Here is a 26,999-nt window from a genome sequence, read left to right on the forward strand (position 1 = left end):
ATGGACAAAATCATTCACATTCAGAAGAGGAAAAAAACAAGTGACTGGAAAAAAAAAACACTCTACAGAACCTGAGTGTACATTATGTTCACTTTTATAAAACTTGTCTTATTGTTTTCCTTCCTACCCCATGGTTTTCTTTCTTTTCCCTTATAATTAATTCCTCATACACAAAATGAGTAACACGTGTTAAACACAAATGTATAAGTACAACTTTTACCAGAATGTTTGCCAATGAAGGGAAGGGTGTGGGAAGCAAGGGTGGTAGAAAAAAGTGTAACATTTAAATATACATTTACTGAACTTAGAATCCAATAGTCTTGAGTTCAAATTTAACCATAAACATTAACTGTTTGACCCTAAGTAAGTCACTTAACCTCTGTGTGTCTGTCTTAGTTTCCTCATTTGTGGTTAATGGGGATACTAATAGAACTTGTCTCCCAAGGAAGGTGTGAGGAACAAATGAGATAAGATAAATACTATAATATTTGTAAACTGCTTTGCAAATCTTAAGGTGCTATACAAAGTAGCATAAGGAAGACATGCAGTAGGCCAAAGCAGTGAATTACATCATTCCCTTCTTATTTAAGAAGATTTTGACTTCATTAAAAAGGCATTGAAATGTAAAAAAAGAGACTTAAGATTTTGTTTTATTCAAGTTCATTAGCTTCATTTTTAAAGTAGTGGATACTGATACCAAGAGAGGTAAAATTTCATGCTCAAGTTTACACAAATAGTAAAATTCATATGAATATTGACTTTATAAAAATTAAACATTTACCAAAGAATACTAACTTATCATTAAAAAAAGTAAATTTTCCCACCTTAAGTATCAATTCAAATGTGGTATTTTAGATGTTGCAATTTCTTTAAAAAAAGGACAAACATAAAATAGCATAACATTTGTATAGCTATAAACTAATACAAGAAAACCTCATTATCTCAGAAAAATACAGGTAAAGGAAAAACGTCCAATTAAAACGAGTACATTTAAAATGAGACTCAACATTCCTTTTAATAGCAACAATAGTATCAGCAATTATATGGCAGTTTAATTTTGCAAAACAATTTCTATTTTTATCCCATCTGATCCACAATTCTGTGCATTTCAGTTTCTTCATCCATGGGGATATTTGTAATTTCATAGATGGGGAAATTGAAATTTAGAAGTGAGATAAGGAGGTTGAGATTCCCCCCAGTATTATGGACTTGCTGTCTATGACTCCTTGTGATTCATAAAGCTACCCTTGATTATTTTACTAACTATGAAGCATAATTTATTTTTCTCCAGCATTTTACCTTTACCCTGTATGTATCTCTTTACCCTGTATATATGCTTCAAATGTGTTTCTTATAAACAATATATTGTAGGATTCTGGTTTTTAATCCATGTGTTATCTGCTGTCATTTTATGAGAAAGTTCATGCTAGTCACATTTACAGTTAAGGTTAATAATTCTATATTTCTCTCCATTCTATCTTTCCGCAATTATACTTTCCTCATCTCTTTCCTCACCAATGTATTGCTCCATTTCCCCTTTAACTCATCTTTTAAGCTTTAATTTTGCTTTTTCTTTTACCTTTGCCTTCCCTTTTATCAGTCCCTTCTTCCCCTTTCATTCCCTTCCCCCACCACCTCTTTATTGTAGGGTGGATAGACTTTTTAACTCAACTGGGATTGCATGTTATTCCCTCTCTAGGCCAAATCTATTGAGAAAAGAACTTACTCAGTATTCATTCCCTGGCTTCTTTCCCTCCACTCTAATAGGTCATTGTGCCTCTTCCCCTGGTGTTATTTATACATTAATGCCTAATTTGTTCTAGTAAAGTCTTTCTTTTTATACTTTTATTGATTTAACCCCATCTCATACCTATAATCCTTTTGTCAAAACATATTTCTATTCTGACAGAAGTACTATTCTCAAAGTTTGATTAAATCATTGCTTGATTAATTTTATTGACATTTTATTTTGTTTTTATAATTCATAATTTATATTTGATAATCCTGTATAATCTTGATTGTAACTTCATGATATTTGAATTGTTTTTTTCTGACTGCTTGTAATATTTTCACCTTGACTTGGGAGTTCTAGCATTTGGCTTTAATATTCCTGGGAGTCTAATAAATCCATTTTTAAGACCAATTCCTTTTAGTACATATATCTCAAATCATTCAGAATAAGAAAAAATGAATTATAGAAAACACAGTCAAGCAAGGAATAGAAAGAATTTGGCAGACCTCCTTCACCTATCTTTTCAAACAGTTTATATAGAATTGGAATCAATTATTTCTCGAATATTTGGTTGAATTCAATTGTAAATCCTTCTGGTCCTGGAAATGTTTTTCTTTAGTCATTGATGAATTGTATTTTTTTTCTGCGATAGGGCTATTTAAGCATTTAATTTTCTTTTCTTTTAACATGGCAATTTATATTTTTGTAGATTATCAAAATTTTTGTCATTCAGTTGGGCAAAATAGTTTTGAATTATTTCTTTAATTTCCTCCTCATTGGTGGTGAATTCACAGTTTTCAGTTTTGATACAAGAAATTTGGTTTTCTTCTTTAATCAAATTAAGCAAAAGTTTACCTATTTTATTGTTTTAAACCAACTCCTATTTTTCTATATTAATTGAAAAGTATACTTGCTTTTGATTTTATGGTACTGGCACCTAAAATAGGAAGAGTTAAAACAGAGATAGAAAATCATAAGCCAATTTCCAATTTGTATATGGATGCAAAAATTTTAAATAAAATATTAGCAAATGATTAGAGCAAGTTATCACTAGGATAATTCACTGTAATCAAGCAGAATTTATACCAAAAATGCAAGATTGATTCAATATCAGGAAAACTATCTGAATAATTGACTATATCAATAACAAACCTACCAGAAATCATATGATTATCTCAATCTATGCTGAAAAAGGTTTTGAAAAAAATACATCTCCTATTTCTCCTAAGAACACTAAAGAGCATAGGAATAAATGGAATGTTCCTTAAAATGCTAGCCAGTATATGTCTAAAATCATCCATAATCGTTATATGTAATGGGGATAAGCTAGAAGTATTCCCTGTAATATCAGAGGGAAACAAGGATGTCTATTATCACCACTACTATTCATTTTAGTATTACAATTATTAAATTTAGCAATGAGAAGAAAAAGAAATTGAAGGAATCAGATTTGGTAATGAAGAAAAGAATACTTTCACTCTGCAGATTATGTGACAGTATAACTAGAGAATCCTAGAAAATCATCTTAAAAAGTACTGGGATTAGCAACTTTAGCAAAATTGCAGGATATATAGTAGATAAATAAATAAATATTTAAATAAATAAATAAAATAATTGTAGACAAAATGAAATATTTGGGAGTCTAACTTCCAAACTTTATGTAAACATGTAAATGTTTGTATACATATCATATTTATATATGTATGTATACATTATATATATATATATATATTATAAAGTTCAGAAACTTTATGAAAACAACTACAAAACACTTTTCACACAGATAAAATCAGATCTAAATAACTGGACAGATGTCAATTGCTCATAGGTAGTTCAAGCTAATATAATAAAAATGACAAATATACCTAAATTAAATTACTTATTTAGTGCCATACCAATCGAATTTCCAAAAAACTACATTACTGTGCTAGAAAAAAATAGTAACTGAATTCATACGGAGAAGCAGAAAGTCAAGAATATCAAGGGATTTAATAAAAAAAAATTGCAAAAGAAGGTGGCTCGGCTTTACCAGATCTAAAATTATATTATAAAGCATCAGTCATTAAAACTGTCTATTACTAGCTAAAAATAGATTGGTGGATCAGTGGAGTAGACAAATTGCAAAAGATACAGCAATGATTATACTATTTACTTGTTTGATAAAACCAAAGATTCCAATTTCTGGTATAAGAACTCACTCTTCAATAAAAAAAATTCTGGGAAACCTAAAAGATATTATGGCAGAAATTAGGAATAGACCAACATCTCACACCCTATACCATGATAAAATAAAAATGAGTGCAGAATTTAGACATAAAAGATATATTGTAAGTTAATTAGAAGAACAAGGTCTAGTTTATGTGTCATATCTAAGGAAAGGGGAGTGTTTTATGTTTAAGGAAGAGATAGAGCACATTATTAAAAAACAAACTGGATAATTTTGATTTTATTAAATTCAATTTTTTTTTGCAGAAACAAGAACACTGCAAAAACGATAAAAGATAAAAAGGAATGTGCTAAATCAGGAAACAATTTTTACAACTATTGATTTTGACAAAGGACTCATTTCTAAAATTTATAGAACACTGAGTCAAATTTATAAAAAAAAAGTTATTCCCCAATTGATAAATGTTCAAAGGATATGGAAATGAAATTCTCAGAGAAAGCAATCAAAGCTTTCTATAGTGCTATGAAAATTGCTCTAAATCTTTATTGATTAAAGCAATGCGAGTAAAAACACTCTGAGGCACCACTTCATACCTCTCAGATTGGCTAATTGGGCCTATGGATAATGATCCATCTTAGAGAGGATGTGAGAATATTGGAAAATGAATGCATTATTGGTGGGGTTGTAAACTGATCCAATCTTTCTGGAGAGCAATTTGGAATTATACCCAATGTATAATAAAAACGTGCATACCTTTTGACCCAACAATACCAGTATTGTATCTATGTCCTGAAGAGATCATGAAAAAGTGTAAAAATTCCATATGTACAAAAAATATTCATTATTTGTAGTGCCAAAGAACTGGAAATTGAGGGGATATCCATTATTTGGGGAATGGCTGAACAAATTGTGGTATATGTATGGGATGGAACACTATTGTTCTATAAGAAATCATGAGGGAAGGGATTTCAGAAAAACCTAAAAATACTTGCATGAATTGCTGCAAAGTGAAGTGAACAGATCCAGAAGAATATTATGTGCACTAACAACAATATGGGTTGATGATCAACCATGATGGACTCGTTCGTTTCAGCAATACTATAATCAAAGACAATTTTAAGGACCTTGTGATGAAAAATGAAATTCATATCCAGAGAAGGAATTGTGGTGTTTAAATGAAGACCAAAGTTTATTACCTTCAATTTTTAAAAGTTGTCTTATGTAATTTTGCTTTCTGTAATGTTCTCTTTCTTCCATTTAGATCTGATTCTTCTCTCATAACAAGTTTAATTTTCATCTATGTTTAGCATGGTTACAAATGTGAAGCCTATATCAGATTGCTTCTGTTGGGAGACATTGAAAGAGAAGGACAGGAGGGAGAAAATTGTAAAAAACTGAAAGCCTTGCAAAAAAAAGATTGTTAAAAACTTCTTTTGGATGTAGTTGGAAAAATAAACTATTTAATTAAAAAATAGCTTAAATAGTATTTTATTCAAGAGTAAAAAATAAAAATAAAAATGAGTTTTAAAATTTTCTCTTATTATTAAAAACTACATATACTTCAATAACCTTTAAAATTTCAGTGTATTTTTTTAAAAAGTAAGCCTACATTTGAAAATGTGACTCTTCACTACATGTAGCATGGTATTTTTTAAAACACAATTCAAATTTAATATAAAAGACCTTTTTGATTGTGTTCCCTTCTGAAGGAACTTGGGTTTTTTTTTTAGCTTTTGTATGATTCATTACCATTACTTTCTTTTTTATTCCTTAATGGGCATCGCAATCAATATTTCCTAATTCAGCTCCTTTAAAAAAGAAAATCCTTTCTCTTAACAATTTAGTATAGTTGCACAAAATAATTCTGCAGTTTTTTATGTCTAAAAATATTTGTCTTATTCTGCACTTAAACCTATCTCTCTTCTGACAAGTCTGCTTTCTGTGCTTGGTAATTGAATTGATCATAATCTCTCTAAGTCTCACAATTGTTTTGCTTAACAACATTGTAGTCATTATATAAATAGTTCTTTTTCTACTCACATAATTCTTTCTCCTTCATTTAAGGTCTTCCATATCTGAACCTATCTTTCCTTTTGATGCAATAATACTTCATTCCATTCATATATCTTAATTTGTTTAGGCATTATGACTCATTATGATGAGCACTGTCTTTCAGTTTCTGGCTACAACAAAAAGTATATTTGTAAATATTATTGTACAATATTTCAATTTTGTCTTCTTTCCCTCTAGAGTTAGATATGGAAGTGTAGAAAAAAATGCTTGATAATCAGATAAAGTATCTTTGTGTGTAGAGTCCATTGCTTCTTGTTTATGCACAGTTCAATGATTTGACAAAAGGGATAAAGTTCCAAATTATTTTCTAGAATGGTTGTGTCACTATTCACTTCCAATATCAGTGTAATAATGTGTCTTTCCACCAATTATCATTTTCATTTTTGTCACCTTTGACAACTTCATAGATATGAAATGCATCAATAAAGTTATAATTTATAATTATCATATTAGTAATTTGGAATTTTTCATACTTTTTTGTTTTTGCAAAGCAATGGGTTAAGTGACTTGTCTAAGGTCTCACAGCTAGGTAAGTATTTAGGTTGGAATTCAACTCAAGTGCTCTGGACTCTAGGCCCATGCTCTATCCACTGCCTCCACCTAGTTGCTCTTTCATATTCTTCTTACTAGTTTGCTTAAATTCTTTTAGGCTTTCACTAAAGAAACAAAAATTGCAAAAAAAAAGTTTCTTCTGTTAGCAATATTTCTTTTCTAGCTCCTCTAATTTTATTTACAGCATGATATTTGGTTGTTTGATTCTAGGTCACATATCTACTTGGTATTTATTATAAAATACATATTGTGAAAAGCTGGTTACATTTTTCCAGCTTTCCCAGAAATTTATATTAATTCCTATTTAAACCTCCTTTTGTAGGTTGGGATTTTGTGCTAATCTCCTTCAGGCTTCTTATGTCCTCAACCTCTTTCTTAATTTGTATCTTACTCATCATACTGGTAACATACTATGGATTTTGGCCATAGATAGTCACTATCTTCTTCTATGGGTCTATTATCCAGCTGGGTACTCTGCCATGGCTTCAGCTCTAGAATTATCTTTCAAAGCAAGTTTGACTCAAGCATCCAAACAGCTCCTATGGCACAAATACTCTGTTATTGAGTAGATTTCCCATTTTTGATAATGATAAGTTGAAGAGTGAATGGCTAGTACTTATCTTCCTGCACAGTGACCTATATGGGCTAAATTTATTCCCTGTATCTATTGTGGTGAGACTTCACTTGTGAGGAGCTGACTATTTGTAGCAAGAGAGTGTATGGCTCACAGGGAAGCAGATTAGATATCTCCAGCCTTTTCTCCCCACACCTTTTTTTTAATCCATATGCGCATGTGTATTTTTAAGTTTCAAAATTTTCTTCCACCCTCCCTTCCCACCCCTCTACCCTCAGTGGCAAACAGTCAGGTTAACATTGGACATACATATTTGTGATAAACATGTTTATAGATTAGTAATTTTCGGTATGAGGAATTAAGATTAAGGGAAAGAGATATATGAGATAATTTTTATAAAGTGTTCATCTGATTATGAAGGGGTTTTTGTTTTGTTTTTGGTTTTGGTTTTGCTTTGTTTTTCTTCCTCTGGATGGGGATAGCATTGTCCAAAGCCAGGCTAATACAATTGTCCTAGCTCTCTAAACTGCTGGGAGGAGGAGGTACTTCCATCAAGATAGATCAATTCACAATGTTGTTGTTTATGTGTACATTGTTCTCTTGGTTCTGCTTCTTTCCCTCAGCCTCAGATCCCATGTCATTCCATGCTTCTCTAGAGTCCAACCATTTATGGTTTCTTATAGAACAATAATGTCCCATAATCTTCATGTACCATAGCTTGTTTATCCATTTCCCCAGTGGATGGGCACTCTCCACACCTTTTCCCAAAAGTCTTTTAATTCTTAACTGGAGGCAAAGCAGTAGTTTAGTGCCAACATAAGTTTTGCCATTCTACTCTCCTCAAAGAAAGTGCACCTTGACAGAATTATTACTATCTTTTCCCTCTTAATATTCAGTTCAGGGATATAAGTTTCAGATTCAGGCTAATTTCTGATTATTGTTTCAATGTTGAGAAGAAAAGAGGACCCCAAACTCTAAATTCAAGACTTGACTCATTTCCCATCAAATACTTATCTCATAATGAACATACATAGCACTAATTCAAGAAACTCATGTAATCCAAATTATTAGCAAGTAATCAGTGAATGTATACAAAGGAATATATACATGACACAGTACAGAATGTAGGAATGAAGAAACAACTTAGAGACGGTGACAGAGAGTGATGAGACACAGAACAACAAAGAGACCTGATTTTGTCCAAGGGATATTTTCACAGTCTAGTGTAGTAAGTTGGAGATAAGAGTAAGAAGGTCAGCAGCTATTCTCTTGTCTTCTCAGACTCTTTATCCTTAAAGATCATAGAAGACTGATCTTATTTGTCTTTCCTCTGAAATGTGGAAGAGCCTGAAATCTGAAGAGACTCAATAACTGGAGGAGAAATTAAAGGATATTAAAGAAACTAAAGAGATCTTCTCTCACCTTTACTGACTCTGCCTGCCCCCAGTGCATGTGTGGAAAGTTGATCTAAACCAATTTGGAAAGATTCCCATACTAATGAATTTTAGAACTGGGGTTACTTGACAAACAATAGTTTAATTTGACTTCAGATCCTTCACAATTAGAGCTCAGTTTGGCTTGCACCTCCTCTCTTAAGAATTCTGACTCACTTAAGGTTCATTTGACAAATACTGAATGACTTTCCTGTTATAGATCCTCTCTCCAATTTATACCCCCATGTATGCTGCCTTCTTTGGTAAGATCTAGTCTGCCAGGTTCTGGCTTTCTTTTTGTGCTTGATGGAGGGAATTATTTTATTTTTCTCACTTTTTATAATTTGTTTTTCCAGGTCACTTTTCAATTATTAGATGGGGTTTAAATGGGAGAGCTGCCATTTTAACTGGAAGACCTAGAAAAAATAGTTATATAATTGAAAATATTTACTACTTAAGTTTGAGCTATGGATATACTATAAATATTGAGTTTGTTCCAAACTGCAGATTTAGTGCTATGTCAATCAAATAATTTATTGGATACTTTATATAACTGAACAAATAATATGAAGATTCCAGAATCTAAAGAGAAACAATAATAAAAAATATAAATGACATATTATATTATAAAGCAATAATCTGGTATTAATAAGAAATAGAAAGGTATATCAAGGAATAGACTAGTTTAGCAAGAAATAAAAATAAAAGTTACCAAAAGTTTAATAAATCTATTAACAAATTATTAGGTCAGATATTCTCTTTTATAGAATAACAACTTTTTATAGAAAAAAAAACTTGCATTAAATTTGGTAGAAATTAAGTTTAGGGCAATGGTTATAGATATTATCATAATATACTATAATAAGCTCAAAATTCATTTCTGAATTTTTTAAAAGTAAAAACAAAAAGAGAAGAGAATTATATTCACTTTTTACAATAGAATGTGCATACTTTATAGGAAATAATAGTTCATTCTAATATAAGAAAAACATGTTGACTGCAAAAAACTGACAGGAATCATAAATGAACAAAAGCAATGAATTCAGAATTCAAAGAAAAATTATAAAGTGGAAAAATATTTGTACTTTATCATTGATTAAAGTATTGCATACAAAATAAACAGGAAATTGAATAAATTATCCACAGATAATAAATGATCAAATTAAATGAACAGGTTTCCAAAGAAAAAATGTGAGCTATAGATTAAATATTAAAGCATTTTAATTCACTTATAGAAAGTTAAATGCAAGATTAGTACATCTGAGTTGGCATTTATATTATGCAAATTGACAAAACCAAGAATTGCTGTAGTTAATATTGTAGGAACTGTGAAAAAAAAGTGTTGCAACAGTTTTGTATATAAGTATGAAAAATGATTAAATTTTCTTCATCCCTTAGTCAAGTACTTCTACTCCTGGCAATATAATTATAAGATACATAGATCATATATGTCAGCATTCTTTATGGAAGTAGTACCCCCAAAAGCTAAACAGAAATGAGTTCAAATATAATTTCTATATGAATAATTGGGGACTATAATAATAAAATGAGCTCAAACTGATACAGAATGAAGAACCAAAAGATATTTCATATATATGTGTTCGTATATAATTATTTTAAAAATCAGTAAAAGAAACTTTAACTGAATAAGTGAAAAGTTAATTTAAAGAAGAGTTATAATAGCCTACACTCTTGTATAGTGTATTAAAGTGTATATTGTGTACTAAAGTGTAGTGAAGTATTGAGAAAAGAACAGACAATTGCAAGAGATATAGATAAAGAAAATATAAGACTTTAACTATTTCGCCATGACAGACCACTGAGAATAGTTTTACATGCAACACAAGAAATTGAGGAAATTTCACATCAGATCTAATTGATAGACATGAAATGTGGACTGTCTTTAAAGGCAAAGGATAGCAGTGATCAGAAGGTAAATTCAATCTGTCTTTTATATATACGTATGGTATATTTGGGGGTTAGGATCATGGTCCAGTAATGATTGTGTACAGGAGAAATGCAGTGACATTGGAAGATTGAAAAATGATTAAAAGGCTTGGGAAAGGCTTGTGTGAGCAGTTAAATAAGTAGTCAATTAGAGATAAATACAACTATTTCTGAGGTGTGATAAGAGGTAGTAAAGAGGACCCACCTGAGATTTTCCCCATAAATTTATGGTGGGTAGAATAATTTTGGATTTGTGACTCAAGATCATATATTGGAATTACTCAGCATTCTTAAATAATGAGAGTAGTAAAATAAAGTTGAACTAACTCAAAATATTTTCCTATATGCTGAGCAAAACAGTATCCCAGTAACTTATAGAAAATGATAGCATTGAGGGTTGCAATTGACAAAAACAAAGTATAGAGTTTTTAAGATGAGGCACCATGGTGTGCTAGTTAGTACAGCACTGAACTTCCAAGTCAGAAAGATATTTAAAGTCCCTTCCTTCCATCTCTGAATCCATCATCTTATGAAAGTTATTGAAGCCATCTCTTCCTTCTAGGTAGGTTTTTCTTATTTCAATATAAGATCTTGAGTATCTACATATCTCTGTGATTGGAAGATAAATGAAAATAAACAGTTTACAATAACAAATCACACACAAAATTTCAGATTGTTTTCACATAAAATAAACTTAATTTAATTGAAGAACTAATGCATTTTAGAGAATGCAACCATCATTTCTTAAAATGTATGTATATACATACATGTATGTATACATATATATGTACACATATATTTAATGCACGGAAGTATGAAATGATGAAGTTCATGAAAAAAGGCAATAGGTTTACAGAGACAGCCATGGAAATGAATGGTGGAAGAAAATGAAGCAAAATAAAAACTAAGTTAAAAATACTTTGAGTTGTTTGCAGATGGGAATAACAGACAAATCTTTGAAAATGTAAAGCAACATAACTAACAATAATGTGGAAAATTGTCGACAATCCAAGTGTTCTAAGGAATGCAATGTTCATGCCAACTCATATACATATTTTTTACAAATTATACTGTTGAAAAACAACTGTAGTCATTCATTTCTGGTTCCTTTTTTGCCACAATAGCACTTTTAAGTAACTGTTGCTACTGAGTCATCATAGTCATTGGAGGGGTCAGGGGAAAGGCAATACTACTATCTCCAACTTTATATCTATGTAATTAGTAACCATAGTTCTATTTGGTATTCATGATGGGAATGAAGAGCTTTCTTCTACTTTACTTTGTAGTATCTGTAGCCTACTACAAAGTGCTCTAAGAAAATTTTTTTGATAGAGGTGCCACTATTTATCAGGATAATCAAGGAAGGATTCATGAAAAGGGGGGATATAATATGAAATCAAATGGGTTTCCATAAGAAAAATGAGGAGGGAACATGGGAATAGCCAACACAGAAATATGGAAGTCAGAGAAAACAAATAATGTTAAAGGAGAAAGCTATAGTCCAATTTGGACAGTATGAAAGAGAGCTGAAAAGGTGGTGTAATAATGGGCTTGAAATGGAATTTAAATGACTGTTTGGAAAGCTATAATAATAATAATAATAACAATAACAACAACAACAAGAATAATAATAATAATAATAATAAATAATGATAATAGGCATTTATATATTTCTTTGTGGTTCACAAAGTTCCATAAATTTGTCATCATTTTGACTCTCACAAAGGCTATGTTCTATGATAGGTAAGCAGTCTCAGAGAGGTTAAATTATTTGCCCAGGGTCATTCATATAGCTAATAAGTGTCTCAGATAAGACTTGAAAGCCCATCTTCTTTAATCCATGATTAGCATACTCCACAGCTCCTCTAGGGGAAATAGATGAGACTTGTTTATTAAGGGGATTATTTTGACAGCAGTATGGAACAAAATTTAAAAAGAAGGAACAAGTAGAACAGTTAAGAGACTATGAAAATAGTGCAGGTAAGATAATATAATGGCCTATGTAAGCAGAGAGATGGAGAAGGACAAGAGAAATATTGCAGGTGTAGATTCAATAACATTTTCTATCAGATTGGATTGAGATCTGAGAAAAAAGGAGGGGAGTCTTAAAAGTCTTTAAAAATAACAATAAAATTTTAAATCTTTGGGATTTGGGAGGATGATGATATCTTTAGGACATCCAAAAGGAAACATTAACAAGCATTTAAAAATTCTGGTCTGGTATTCTTAGAAAAAGTTGGGGTGATATTGACATTGATTTTTAAATCAACTGCCTGGACTTGTTTATTGAATGATGTGAGAGGAATGATATTATCAAGGAGAAATAACAGAGAAGTGAAAAGGGCATAGAAAAGAGTGTTCATGGATAGCCACACTGAGTACAGAAGTATAATAAACTATTCCCACAAAATGTTCACAATACTTCATTTTTGAAACCTTTTTCCCCCCCCAAGAGCGACCCACTTTCCTCAGACGGCCAATTAACCAAGTGATACTGGAAGAAGAAGCTGTTGAATTTCGATGTCAGGTCCAGGGAGATCCTCCACCAACAGTTAGATGGAAGAAGGATGATACAGACTTACCCAGAGGAAGGTAAGAATTTCAAACTGAAAAATTATTTCTCTTTGATAACTGTGCATGATAGAATCCCAGAATATTAGGTCATTAAGTATAATAACTTCAAAATAACAAGAGTTTTTTCCAACTGGTTAATCAGTCAACAAGTGTTAATCACTGTCTACTATGTTTTGGCACTGTGATGGGAATTGGGAATACAAAGGGATCAGTAAATGCTGTAGAAGGCAGGACTTGAACTTTATTTGATGAAAGCTATGGATTCTTTGAGGTGGAGTTGGAGGCAATACACTGCAGCAAAATGGGGTTAACCCATTGAGAGACTGCATGTATGCATTCATGCATGTATATATTGCATAAATGCATATTCATATATACACACATACTCATCTGTACACATATTTGCACATTTATACAGGTAGGCAGACTAGAAAGTGAAATTAAAGGAATAATAATTGACAAGCAGGAGACACAATTAACTCCATTTGCAGTTAGTAAAATGGTTTATATAAAAGATCCCAAAGGATCAGGGTGACTTGAGCAAACTTGACTATGGAAAATAAATGTACCAAAATATCTTTTGTTGTCTGTCTATTAGTCAAAAATAAATTAAATCAAATAGAAATAGTGCAAAAACACATTAAGAACAACTACAGAATAAATACTCAATCTGGGAGATAACCTTTAGGCCCAAACACACACACACACACACACACACACACACACACACACACACACACACAAATAGATGAACTGTGTAAATATGAAACTACTTATAAAAATAAGGGAAGACTTCTTAAAATAATTGTTGTTGACTATGCTATGCCAAAATAGTCAATATAATAATACAGAAATTTAATGTATATAGCAAAGGGTTTTCTTTATAGAGTCAAGCAAAAAATTTTTAGAAGAGGTCAGATATCTCAAGGATAATATTAATAATAGCAATATTCACAAAGTAGGAAAGAATGCTTGATGCCTCAGTGAACAGAGTACCAGTGTGACCCTGGACAAGTCCCTTAACTCTGCTTACCTCAGTTTTCTCATTTATTAAGTGAGTTGGAATAGGAAATGACATTTCTGTATCACTGCCAAGGAAACCCCAAATGTGGTAATGAAGAGTCAGACAATCACTAAAATGACAGCAACAAAGAATGAGAAAGACCTAATGTTTAAAAGATTCAAGTACTAGTCAAAAACATTTAGTTTAAGTAGAAAGATGCAATAGCAGAATAAATTAGATATGAATTAGAAGAAAATTAGATATGAATTAGAAGGAAATCATCTACCTCAGTATTAGATATATCCAATAACACAAAGATATTATAGAAATATAATTTATTCAACAAAATATTGAAAAAACTGGAAAGCAGGATGGTGGATAGTAGAGTTAGATCAAAATCTTTACTCATATAACTTTAAAGTACAAAGGAATTAGGATGCAAATATAAAAGACTATTGTCATTTAAAACTAAGAAGGAATGAATGTAAAGTTATATAGCATACAATTCTAGTTTGTGGGAGAATTCATAAGAAGGTAAAAATAATGATAACAGGGCAGCTAGGTGGCGAAGTGGGTAGAGCACCCGCCCTGGATTCAGGAGGTCCTGAGTTCAAATGTGGTCTCAGATACTTAATAATTTCCTAGTTGCGTGACCTTGGGCAAGTCATTTAACCTCATTGCTCCTTAAATAAAAATTCTTAAAAGAAGGAATAATTATAACAAGAGACATAATTTGTATTAGATAAATCGGTGCAAATAAAACCAATTTATAAAAACCAAAATAGAAGCTACCAATTGGGGAAAAGAGCTCTCTTACAAGTCTAGCATTCAAAATATATCTATGGATTTATACAATGAACTATTCCATAAAAGAATAGAGGTCAAAGGACACAAACAATTTTTAAAATGAATTAATAAACACTAAAATCATGCAAAATATCCCAAAACATAGAGAACTAAAAATTATTGCAATTCTGAGGTTTCATATACCAAATTGGAAAAGATGGCAAAAATCGGGGCTAGTTCCAACTAAAATGTTGGGAAAATTGTAGAAAATAGATATTGTTGAGAAAAATATAAGTTAATCTAACTCTGCATATAAAAAATTTGAATGATGTGAGGAATGTTAATAAACCACCATATCACTTGAATCAACAATAGTATTAGTGAACTCATTACTAAAGTTTGGTAATCTATGGAGTAGAGGTGAGAGGGGAATAAATACAGTTCAAAAGTTTGGAGCAATGGCATGGAGATGGTTGATTGTTGTCCTTTGTTTTTGAAGAATATCAAAAAGATATCATTATGTTAGACTCAAGTTGCCATGTATGTAACTGTAACTGATCAGACCACATGAATTTGAAATGCTCCACATCATGTCAGGCACAAATAGCCCATGTAAACATTTGAGTTAGATTTTCTAAATTTGCATATTTCACATTTCTTTTGTGATGTAATATGATAGGGAATTTAGAGAACATCATGTAGTCTCTAGTTTGATATGTACATTAAATCTTTGAAGGGAAATAAAGTGCAATTAAGCCAAATATCATTAGGTTCTAGCCAGATGGAAAATTTTAAATGTCCAAAAGCAGAATTTGAATTTTATCCTAGCACTATTAGAGAGCCCTTGAAAACTCATGTTTCAAGGAGTTGACATGATCTGATCAGAATATCAATTTGGCACCTGTGTGGAGATGAACTGAAGAATAGGGAAACTTGTGCTGGAGAGATCAATTCGAAGCTATGGCAAAATTCCAAATTGTGGGAACACAGGCTATTCTAACGGACCACCACCTGGACAGTCTCAGGAGCTGGCAAGTTGCCCTTAGAGATAAAGGTGTGCTGGAGTCCTTGGGAGCTGGAGTCCTTGGTAGCTGGACATTCTGCCCCACCGACGAAGGGCACTAGACACAGCTATGCCTTATCACCTTCTCCCTAAGGTACCCCCCGATCCTGTAATGCAAGATGCTGCACATACATCTTGATGTATCCCCCCAATTACCTCATTATTCTTTGTTCTACTCTGGAAGATCTAACAGTATATATGTAATAGCTAAGCAGTAATAAAATTGAGCTGGAGGCATAAGGCAGTAGTGGCTTGACTCCTTATTCTCAGTTCCCCTCTGGGAGGGAGATCACCACTGTGGGCCCCAAGGAAGCAAGCCACAACACCAAATAAGAGGTACAAAGAGAAATTCCATTCAAAATAGCCACATACAACATAAAATATTTTGGAATCTACCTGCCAAGACAATCTAAGTTCTTTATGAATATAATTATAAAACACTTCACACAAATACAGTTAGATCTAAACAACTGGAAAAATTTCAGTTGCTTACGTGTAGGCTAATCTAACATAATTAAAAATGAGAATTTTACCTATATTAATCTACTTATTTAGTGCCATACCAATCCACCTAATCAAAAAATATTTTATAGAATTAGAAAAATTATAACAAAATTTATTGGGAAAGACAAAAAGTAAATTATATCATGTGAAGAAAATGCAAAGGAAGACAACCTCTCCATACCAGATCTAAAACTATGTTGTAAAGTGGCAGTGATCAAAACTGCTTGGACTGGCTAAGAAATAGAGTATGAAAGAGTTGTAAATCTTCGTTGAATAAATCCAAACACTCCAGTTTCTTTGATAAGAAGTTACTATTTGATCAAGGCTGCTGAGAAAACTGGAAAACTTTATGGCAGAAATCATAGATAGACCAACATCTCACATCATATACAAAGATAAGTTCAAAATATGTACATGATTTAGACATAAATAGTGACATCTTAAGCAAACTAAAAAAGCAATGAATTGTTTACCAGTATGATTTATGGAAAGAAGGAGATTTTATGACAAAAGAAGAGATAGATAATGCTATGAAATGCAAAATAGATCATTTCAATTACATTAAACTGAAAAGTTTTTTGCACAAATAAAACCAATATAACCAAGATTAGAAGGAAAGCCAAAAGTTTAGAAACAATTTTTACAGGCCGTGTTTCTTATAAAGGCCTCATTTTTAAAATATATAGAACACTGGATAAAATTTATTAGACTTAAAATCATTCCCTAATTGATATATTGTCAAAGGTTATGAGCAAGAAGTTTTCAGATGAAGAAATTAAGGCTCTTCTATTAGGGAGTGGGATGAATGTGAGAAAAGCTTGACTGGGCTGGGGTCTGGGCCTGGAGCCAGTGTCTTATCCTTAGTCTGATCCACTCCATGCCAATGGGTCCCAACCTGCTGCTCCAGTCCCTGGACTGCCACAAGCCTTTACTCATGTCATGCTCCCCAACAAGTCCTATGATAACCTGCATTTCCAGGACCTTCTGGGCTGGGCCCCCATGATGGCCCACCATGTTGATCAGGAAAGAGGAGAGGTGACAACATTGAAATTCAAAAATTTTTTTTTCTTTGTAAAGATGAGATTCTTTTTGCTCTTTCCTGGAAAGAAAATGCACCACAGATTCTGAAGTCAATGAAGAAAGTGGCAGCTATTCTGCTGTTATGCCATCTTTGGAGCAGTTCATCGATGTCCCCAGTGTCAAGTGTCAAGAGGAGAGAGATCTGTTTCTGAGATGTTGATGTAAATGGATGAATAAATTCCATCATGAATTTGGATTTTTAGGATATTAATCTCCTTAAACAGTGTAGTCATATTTGGAAATTACAACCCATTGTCCATTCAGAGATGTGCCTTCTCACAGTGCCCATGTCCTTTATAAATATGTCTTATCAAACTTATTACCTCATTTGCTAATATCAAAGATATTGACTGATCCATGAGAAATTTGTTAGGTCCATATATAGCTCTTTTCTTCCACCTCACATATCTGATACGAAATTAGGGGTAATTAGCTCTGAAGATCTCCCTTCACACTACAAGGAGAATGTTGAATTAAATAGGAATTCTTTATAGAGTCCTTTGAAAATGTATTATTCTTGTCCTTCCTTTTTGAAGACTACAATGACATTACTATAGAGGCAAGTTATAGTGTCTCCACCTGTAGTAAATCAGACCAATAAGAATTTATAATGCTCTACCACAGACTGGGCACACCTGTGGTGTGTACTCTAAACTTCTAAATCTCATGTTATCTTTGAGCTCCTGGGTAGTCCTATCCCCATGTCTCCCATGCAGCACAATCAATCCCAAAGTTCCTGAGAGATCTCTAGAATGTCTCTTTATTGCTTCTTCTGACATGCTCAGTGAGGGCTTGCCCTGTGTGAGTTCTCCATAAAATAGTATTTTGGCAAACGTATTTTTGGTATTCAAACATTGTGGCTAGCCCATTATAGTTGTGCTCTCTGAAATAATGAATGTTTGGCACTTTAGCTCAAGAAAGGACCTCAGTGTCTAGTATCTTATTCTGCCAGGTGATCTTCAGAATCTTCCTAAGACAATTTAAATGGAAGCAATTCAGTTTCCTGTCTTGGTGCTGGTAGACTGTCCAAGTCTCACAGGCATATAGCAACAGTCAGCACAGTGGTCCTGTAGAATTTCATTTTAGTAGTCAGTATACTTCTCTGCCACACTTAATTTTGGAGCCTCCTGAATACTGAGCTATCTCTAGCAATGTGTGTTTAAACCTCATTATCAATGAGTACCTCTCTTGAAAGTACACTCTAAAGGCAAGTGAATTTATCCAAAATATTCAGAGCTTCAACATTTGTTGTTAGCAAATGGTTCCATATGTTGATGGGTTAGTATTGTCTGTTGGAGCACCTGTGTTTTCCTAAGTGTTAATGTTGGTCAAAACTATTACAAGCAATAGAGAATAAATCCATACTTTTTTGCATCTCAGCTTCAGAGTTTGCATTGAGTGCACAATCACATGCAAACAGAAAATTATATACTAATATTCCCTTCACTTTGGTCTTGGCTTGTAGTCTTTAAAAGTTGAAGAATCATGGTGGTGGTTGACTTTGATGACGTCCATGTTTATCCTCAGTGAAGGCATTTGATGACATGGCTGAAAACATTATGTTAAAAAGCACAGGAGCAAGGATACAACCTTGGTGGCGGGGAAATCACAAGAGTATCATCTACCATTCAAAATCTGGGCATGCATGGCCCTCTGAAAATTGCATACAATACTGATTAATTTTTCCTGACAACTAAATTTTGACATAATTTGACAGTATCAAAGAACTTGGTCAGATCTACGAACATAGCATATAGACACCTGTTCTGCTCTTGGCATTTTTCTGGTAGCTGTTGGGCAGCAAACACCATATTGACTCTTCAATTCTTTTTGAAGCCACACTGGCTCTCAGTTATGTGACCATCTTCCACAGGAAGAATCAATTAATTGAGGAAAACTGGAAAGAATCTTGCCAGCAATGACTAAGAGAGAAACCTAGAAAATTTCAGTCAACTTTTGTATGTTCAATGAACCCCTTACCTTATAACTCTCAGATGGAATAGATTCAGCACCAGGTGCTTTGCCACATAAAAAAAAAAAGCCTAATGGCATTCTAAACCTCTTCTTCATTTGGAACTTCAGTAAGGGATGTATTGGTTTCTGCTTTGATTGATAATGGTCTGTTAAGCACACTATGGAAGTGTTCAGTGAATTTCTCTAGGATCATGTCTCTAACTGATCACTAATCAATGAGACTCCATCAGCAATGAGCAGTCGAGATGCACCATATGTCTTTTCCCCATTAATAGCCTTCAGGCCATCATTGTTATTATCCACATAAAATGGAATTTCATCTGCCTTCTTTCTGAGTCAAGAATCAAAATCTCTCTAAACTTGACTTGTACTTTACTTGTGATGAAAATAAATTTCTTAGAAATGAACTATCCTGCTAGTAAACCCTGTGGAGTTCTTGTTTTTCATTTACCAACTTCTTTATTTCCCCATCATTTTCATAAAACTAGTCTTGATGTTTGCAAGTGTTCTGACACAGATGAGCAAATGCAGTGCTATACAAATCTCTGAAAGCTTCCCACTCCTTTTCTACTCCACTAAAGCCAACTGTATACTGGGTCACCTTTCCCTCCAGTTAACAAAAACTGCTCAGAGAAACACTCTAATCTCTTGAAATTAATTCTTCTGGTAATCATTGTGCATTGCAGTTAATATTCCAGTTACATGTGAATGTATAGCTTTGAGAAAATGAGTCTGTGATCACTCCAGCACTCTGCACCACACATTGCCTTCACCACTCTCACATTCTGTCTGTCTCTTCTCCTTATAATCATACAATCTATTAAATGTCAATGTTTGTTGCAAGGTTGCACCCAAGAATTTTATTATATTTAGGTAACTAGAAGACCATGTTGGTTGTCATGAGAAGGTCATGAGATGCATGTCTTCTATAGAGAGTGACCAATGCTATTGCATTTTCCAACTCCATTCCTCCCAAGGATTCTCTGCCATGTCTGATAGTCTGAACCTACTCTAGCACTGAAGTCAACTAGAATTACAAACTTGTCCTCTTCAGGTACATTGATGATAAGGGTTTCCAAGTCTTCATAAATATTTTTTGGACCTCATCAGGGTTCTACAAGATGGGAGCACAGACAGTGATGATGGTAGCATGGTATTTTCTTGCAAGTGGAATCTTGGACCTAGTTATCATTCCTTTTGGTAGGCATATAAAGTTGACTACATCAATTTTGATTTCACAACTTTCCCCAGCTTCACAGACCTCCTCTTCATTGTGACTACTCCAAAAAATGTGTATCTAGATCTGACTTCAATAAGGTGTCCTTCATTTGCCAGTCTTATATCACTTAGGGCTACTATTTGGAAGTGATATTTGCAAGAGATCTATTACAATGAATTGTTCATCTTTCAGGTCTATTGAGTCTTATATTGTCTATGAGTGTGCACATGATTAGTAAAATCATCTTTAAAGAAACTTTTGCATTCTCTTTGTGTGTGTTTCAACCTCACCTATTTTGGTACTCAGGCTAGAGTTGAGTAAGCAGGCAATCCTTTGAGCACCTTTTCTAAATTCTTCCTCACACCAGGAAATAAGCAGTGAGATCCTTAAAGGGCTTCTCAGACACCCAGGGGTCTGTCAAATCCTACTCCTGCATCTATTAAGCAGATGACCCTATGGTCTGAGGCTCCTGTGTGCAGGGTTGTGACTACTGCACCCAGTGTAATCTGGACCTGGTGTTTCATCAATTGTCTATCACCACTGGACTTCATGATTAGAAGGGTAAAATAATATAGGTGACATCTTTTGATCTGTGTGTGAATTGGATTTAATGAACAAGTTGTATGAAGTTATGAACCTCATTCTCATTTTCAAAGTCATCACAGTCCAGTGGCAAGACAGAATCAAGTCAATTAATGAGGGTTCTAGATATAGTGAATGATATTGGTGTCTCCGATATCTATACAAATTCCAAGCTTCTTTCATCACACTTACACTGGGGAAAACTGGGACACTAATGAATTGTTGATGGAATTGTGAACTGATTCAAACATTCTGTAAAACAAACTGGAAATATGCCTAAAAGGCAATAAAACTGTGCATACCCTTTGATCCAGATTTGGCACTACTAGATCTGTATAACAAAGAGATTAAGAAAGGGGGGAAAAGGGAAAAGACCCATATATGCAAGTATAATCATAGTAATTCTTTTTGTAATGGCAAAGATTTGGAAACTGAGGGGATACCCTTCAATTGGGGAGGCCATCAACTGGGGAATGACTGAGCAAGTTGTAGCAAATGAATATATTAGAATAATATTACAATATAAGAAACAATGAGTAGGGAAATTTCAGAAAACCCTAAAAAAGACTTACATGAAATGATTCTGAGTGAGGTAAGCAGAACCAGTAAAACAGTGTATACTTTAACAGAAACATTGTACAATTAGAGTCTTAGCTCAACTGAGCAATGCAGTGATCAAAGACAATTATTATAGACCAGAGAAAGAACTATAGAATCTGAATGGAGATCAAAGCATACTATTTTCACCTTTTTTTTCTTTTCCCTTCTTACAGTATTTTCCTTTTTTCTTTTGATTCTTCTTTCACAGAAATGGAAATAATGTGTAAAACAATTGTACATGCATAACTTTTATCAGATAACTTGCTAAACTTAAGAGGGAAGGGTGTGAGAAAGAAAACTTTACAAGAATGAATATTGAGGGGCAGTTAGGTGGAGTGCTGGCTAGAGCACCAGCCCTGAAGTCAGGAGGATCTGAGTTCAAATTTGGTCTCAGAGACATAATTGCCTAGCTGGATGACCTTGGAAAAGTCACTTAATCCCACTGCCTTGCAAAAACTAAAAAAAAAATAATAATGTTGAAAATTATCTCTACATATAATTGGAAAGCAATAAAACAAGAGGAGATAGAGACAGAGAGAAGATGTAGACTACTCATACAATGACTATATAAGGGAGAAAGTTATATGGTAGCAGGAGAAATGGTAAGAGTTGGCAACATTATTTGGAACATGAGTGAAATTGAAGTTTTGAGACAAACTCTGATATTGCTAATGTGAATGAAAGGAAGAATTATGATGTTTTTATAGAATATATTGAATTAGAACAGGATTAGGAAGGCCTAGAAAAAAAAAGATAATGAGCTCTATGTTGGACATTTTTGAGTGTGAGGTGAATAGGAAGCCTCCATTTAATCATGTTCAGTAGTCAGATGTGTTATTATATCTCAGAACAGAGACTAAACACTGACTATAAAAACAACCTGGAAGTTTTCTGACTAAAACATTTAATCAGTGTTATCTTTATGTTCAATTGTTGATTCCTATGAAAATATTTATTTAAAACATTTAGTCGTTATAATATGCAAAAAATTACTATATAATAATTTCTAGTCCAACGTAGGTTTCTCAATTTAAATAATTGATTGTGTTGCTTAAAAATCATTACATTTCATTTCAGACATTTCTTTTTTTTAATTAAAAATTTTATTTATTTTGAGTTTTACAATTTTCATTTCAGACATTTCTTATGCATTTGGATAAAATTACTTGATTTGCTAAGTTTAGTTTCTGTCATTAATTTTAGTTATCACAGAAACCAGTCATGGTGAGAAATTAAAACTTTCATCTGTGTTTTCAAATAAAGCATGTCTGAGTTTCATGTCTTGAGTTTCTCAAGCCAGTAGGACAGCTTTGAATGTTAAATGTTGAATTTATTATGTACTTTAGGGAAAAAAAAGTAGGTAGTATATTTTTATTGTTTAATACTCATTTTTCTATTATACTTTGAGTTTGGAAATGATGAATAAAACTCTAAAATTAAAATTAAGATAAACTGAGTTTGGATTTTCCTAGTTTGGTGAATTCTGGAAAGTCACAATCCCTGTGAGATTGAGTTTTCTCCTATTTAAAGAGGATGTTACAATAGTTGCCATGATTAGGTGCATTTTGAGTTTCAAAAGGAATAATATATGTGATAAATATTTTGAAAATACTAAAGTAGTATATAAAATAGAATATTTAATTATTTAAAAGATGACCTCCAGGGGCTGATAGGTGGCGCAGTAGGTAGAGCACCTGCCCTGGAGTCAGGAGTACCTGAGTTCAAATTCAGCTTCAGACACTTAATAATTACCTAGCTGTGTGGCATTGGGCAAGATACTTAACCCCATTTGCCCAGCAGAAACGTAAAAAAAATGACCTCCTGAGTGTTTTATTTGAATTGAAAGTGTTGGTGAAATAGGCCTAGAACTGAGCTGGAGGAAGAGAGGAAATAACATATGTTTTTCATTGAAATCAAGCTTCTTCCAGAAACTAAAGTTCATATTTTTAACAACCACATACTTCCTGCAATATTATATGGCTCCAAACCATGGACTACTAATTGAAGCCAAATGCTGTGAAATAACAATGAGAAGCGCATGAAGGGCATGAATGGATTGCCTTACAATTCAAAATTAGAGAAAATACAAAAAAGAAAGATGTCATCAGAAAATTCATGAATAGAAGAAAATAGATCTGTTGTTCTGTGAAAGCTAAAAATAGCTAAGTGAAAAGCTTGACAGTCACTAATCGCCACAGAAGTTCTTCTAAACCTTTTCAACCCTTCTCAAATCTTCTACAACTTCTCTTTACCCTCATACCCAAAGGTAATAATCTTGTCTCATATTTTACTGATAAAATTGATATTATTGCCAGAGTTCCCTCTTCTCTCTCTTCAATTCATATTACCCAGATGCCTCCTGTCATTATCTCTACTTTCACTCTTGCTTCATATGAGTTGACCCTTCTTACCAAAGTTCACCCACTTCTTCAGCAAATTACCCTCTCTATCAACCCCACATTTTCACTTATCTTCAATTTCTCCTATCTAGGAGGTCCTTCCTTACTGCCTATAAATGTGCCTGTCTTGCCTGATCCTCAATAAACTCTTATATGATTCATCAATCATTACTAATTATCATCCAATATCTCTCCTGACTTTTACTGCTAAACTCCTTAAAAAGGTCATCTATAATAGGTGCTTCCACTTCCTCTCCTCTCATTTATTTTTTATGTCTTTGCATTTTGACTTCTGACCTAATTTTTCAACTGAAACTGCTCTTTTCAAAGCTAATAACTGTCTCTTAATTGCCAAATATAATGACCTTTTAGGTATTCTCATCAACCTCTTCTCCTTTATACTTTTTTTCTTTTTAGATTTTTGTGATACCCTCCTTATTCTTTTCTTACCTAATTGAACTCTCATTTCCATTTCTTTTGATGGGTGTGTATCCAGATCATATCCCCTGCTGTGTGTCCCATTCTATGTACACACACACACACACACACACACACACACACACACACACACACATACGTATGCAGAGAGAGACAGAGAGACAGAGAGACAGACAGAGAGAGAGAGAGAGAGAGAGAGAGAGAGAGAGAGAGAGAGTGCAACTTTGTACATGGTTATTTTCCCCATTAGACCTCAAGAGTTCTATTAACACAATACCTGACACTTGATAAACTAAATAAATGTTATTGTATGACTGACTTGTACCTATGCTATCTTAAGAGTCTTGTAGTTTAAGAGAGATCAGATAATTGAACAATTGAATATTAACTTTCCTGCAATAATGAAAGGAGAGGATCCATATCTCGATAGTTTTGGCATACTATTGTTATCTTCCTTAGACAGTGTATTACTTATAGTTAACAAAGTACATTATGCAGGTTTATAATAAGTGCTGTTGAATCAATGGAATACTTGAATTAAAATTATTAGAGAAATATATTTTTATTTAAGTTAAACCTAAAGCATGTCAAAATTAAATCCTAGATATTCATGTTTTACAGACAATGACCATATGATAAAGAGTCCTCATTTTTGTTTTATACATTGTCTAAAAAGTTAGCAAAAATTTGTTACTAAAGGAGCAGCTTGGTGGCACAGTGGATAGAGCACTGGCTCTGGAGTCAGGATGACCTAAGTTAGTTCAAAACTGACCTCAGACACTTAATAATTACCTCTGTGACCTTGAGTAAGTCACACAACCCCACTGCCTTGCAAAAAAAGTATAATTGACTATAATATTACTTCAGACAACTAAATATGAAGAATAAATCATTTATTCACAATGTTCATACATTTGAATGTAATAGTTACATCAATATAAATCCAACTAAATTTTATAGAAACTATGATGTTAAAAGATAAAGACATGTATTTCCTAAAATAAGTTTTATTTCAATATTTTCAAATGTATTTCAACACTGAAAATTAAGGATTGTAAATTTTATTATCACTATCATTATCCTACCACCGGAATCATATAATTGTGAAGGGGAAAAGTGTATACTTTTGCCAGAATATTTCCCTCCCTTGAATGACATTTTAGAGAGTTTATTTTTCTATTTGGAAACAATACCATAAAATTTAATTTTCTGGGAGCAAAAAATAGAGGTTTTGATAAAGAATAATGGTAATGTCTTTAAAACTGAACATGACCAGAATCAGCAACATTTGCTTTGTAATATCATTTAACTCTTAGAATAAAGAGAGTTGTTCTAATATAAACTCCTGTGGGGTGGGATGTTGAATAGACTGTGACATTTCTTTATCTTACCAGTGTGTGAAATTTGAATAAGATTTACAGATCATTTCATTTTTACCAAATTTTTAGTGATACTTTGGACAGTAACTGTGTCATCTAAAATTATCCAGTCAGTAAGATGGAGTTTTCCTCTTTACCTTATATAAAATGAAATATTTTCCATTAAAAGTTAGCATTTATGAAGCATTCTAGTAGCTTTTTAAATTATTTTATAAAGAAAAAATATTTTTCCAGGTTTTCAATATTTAGAGATTAGTTGAAAATTTTTTTACTTCCCTTCAAGATATCTGTAAATAGAACTGATCTGTATAGTCTTCTTTCAGGGTCTGAACATCTGACTTTGCTCAGTAACTATGTCTTCAATGAATGTAACAAGGAGGGGATTACCTTTGTGGATCTAGTATTTTGTGTTTGTGTGTTTGTGTGTGTGTGTGTGTGTGTGTGTGTGTGTGTGTGTGTAAAGTAGTCCTTAAAGAGTGTACTCTGTACACTCATAGGCAGCTACTCTCACATTCCTCTGTAGGAATCAACTGTTTACAGGATTTTCCTTATTAATACAGTTTTCTGGTTCAAGAGAAATTCACAGTGTATTCTATAAACTAATAAATTATCAAAATTTCAGAAATTATCTAAATGATTGATTGAATCTTTCAAGTCAGGAAATTCACAAACTTAGATGAAAAGTCACTTTAAAGGTTATTAGCAGTAGCCTGGAAATCAAAAATAGTAAAATAAGATGCAAGTTGCAATATAAATTGCAATGGAAAATGAATTCACTCCTTTTTGTCTTCATCTCCTATACCTCCTTTATCCCATTGGGAGGGCTAACCGAAAGATATATGCTGAACAGCTATATATAAACCTTACTCAACCCATTCCAAGGATAAAAATGGGGATCTGGAGGAGGAGAGAGAAGGATA

The 26,999-nt window shown here is 32.8% G+C and overlaps 1 protein-coding gene across 1 annotated transcript in view; it reads left to right on the forward strand.

Moving 5' to 3' along the window:
* The window catches only part of ROBO2 (roundabout guidance receptor 2), a 795,143-nt gene that overhangs the window by 545,568 nt on the left and 222,576 nt on the right, over positions 1–26,999 (forward strand). Inside the window, 1 exon segment of the mRNA XM_074192780.1 lies at positions 12,932–13,070. Coding sequence (XP_074048881.1) covers positions 12,932–13,070 — 139 coding nt within the window.

The sequence above is a fragment of the Macrotis lagotis genome, chromosome 6, assembly GCF_037893015.1.
Source record: "Macrotis lagotis isolate mMagLag1 chromosome 6, bilby.v1.9.chrom.fasta, whole genome shotgun sequence".
Classification (NCBI taxonomy): domain Eukaryota; kingdom Metazoa; phylum Chordata; class Mammalia; order Peramelemorphia; family Peramelidae; genus Macrotis; species Macrotis lagotis.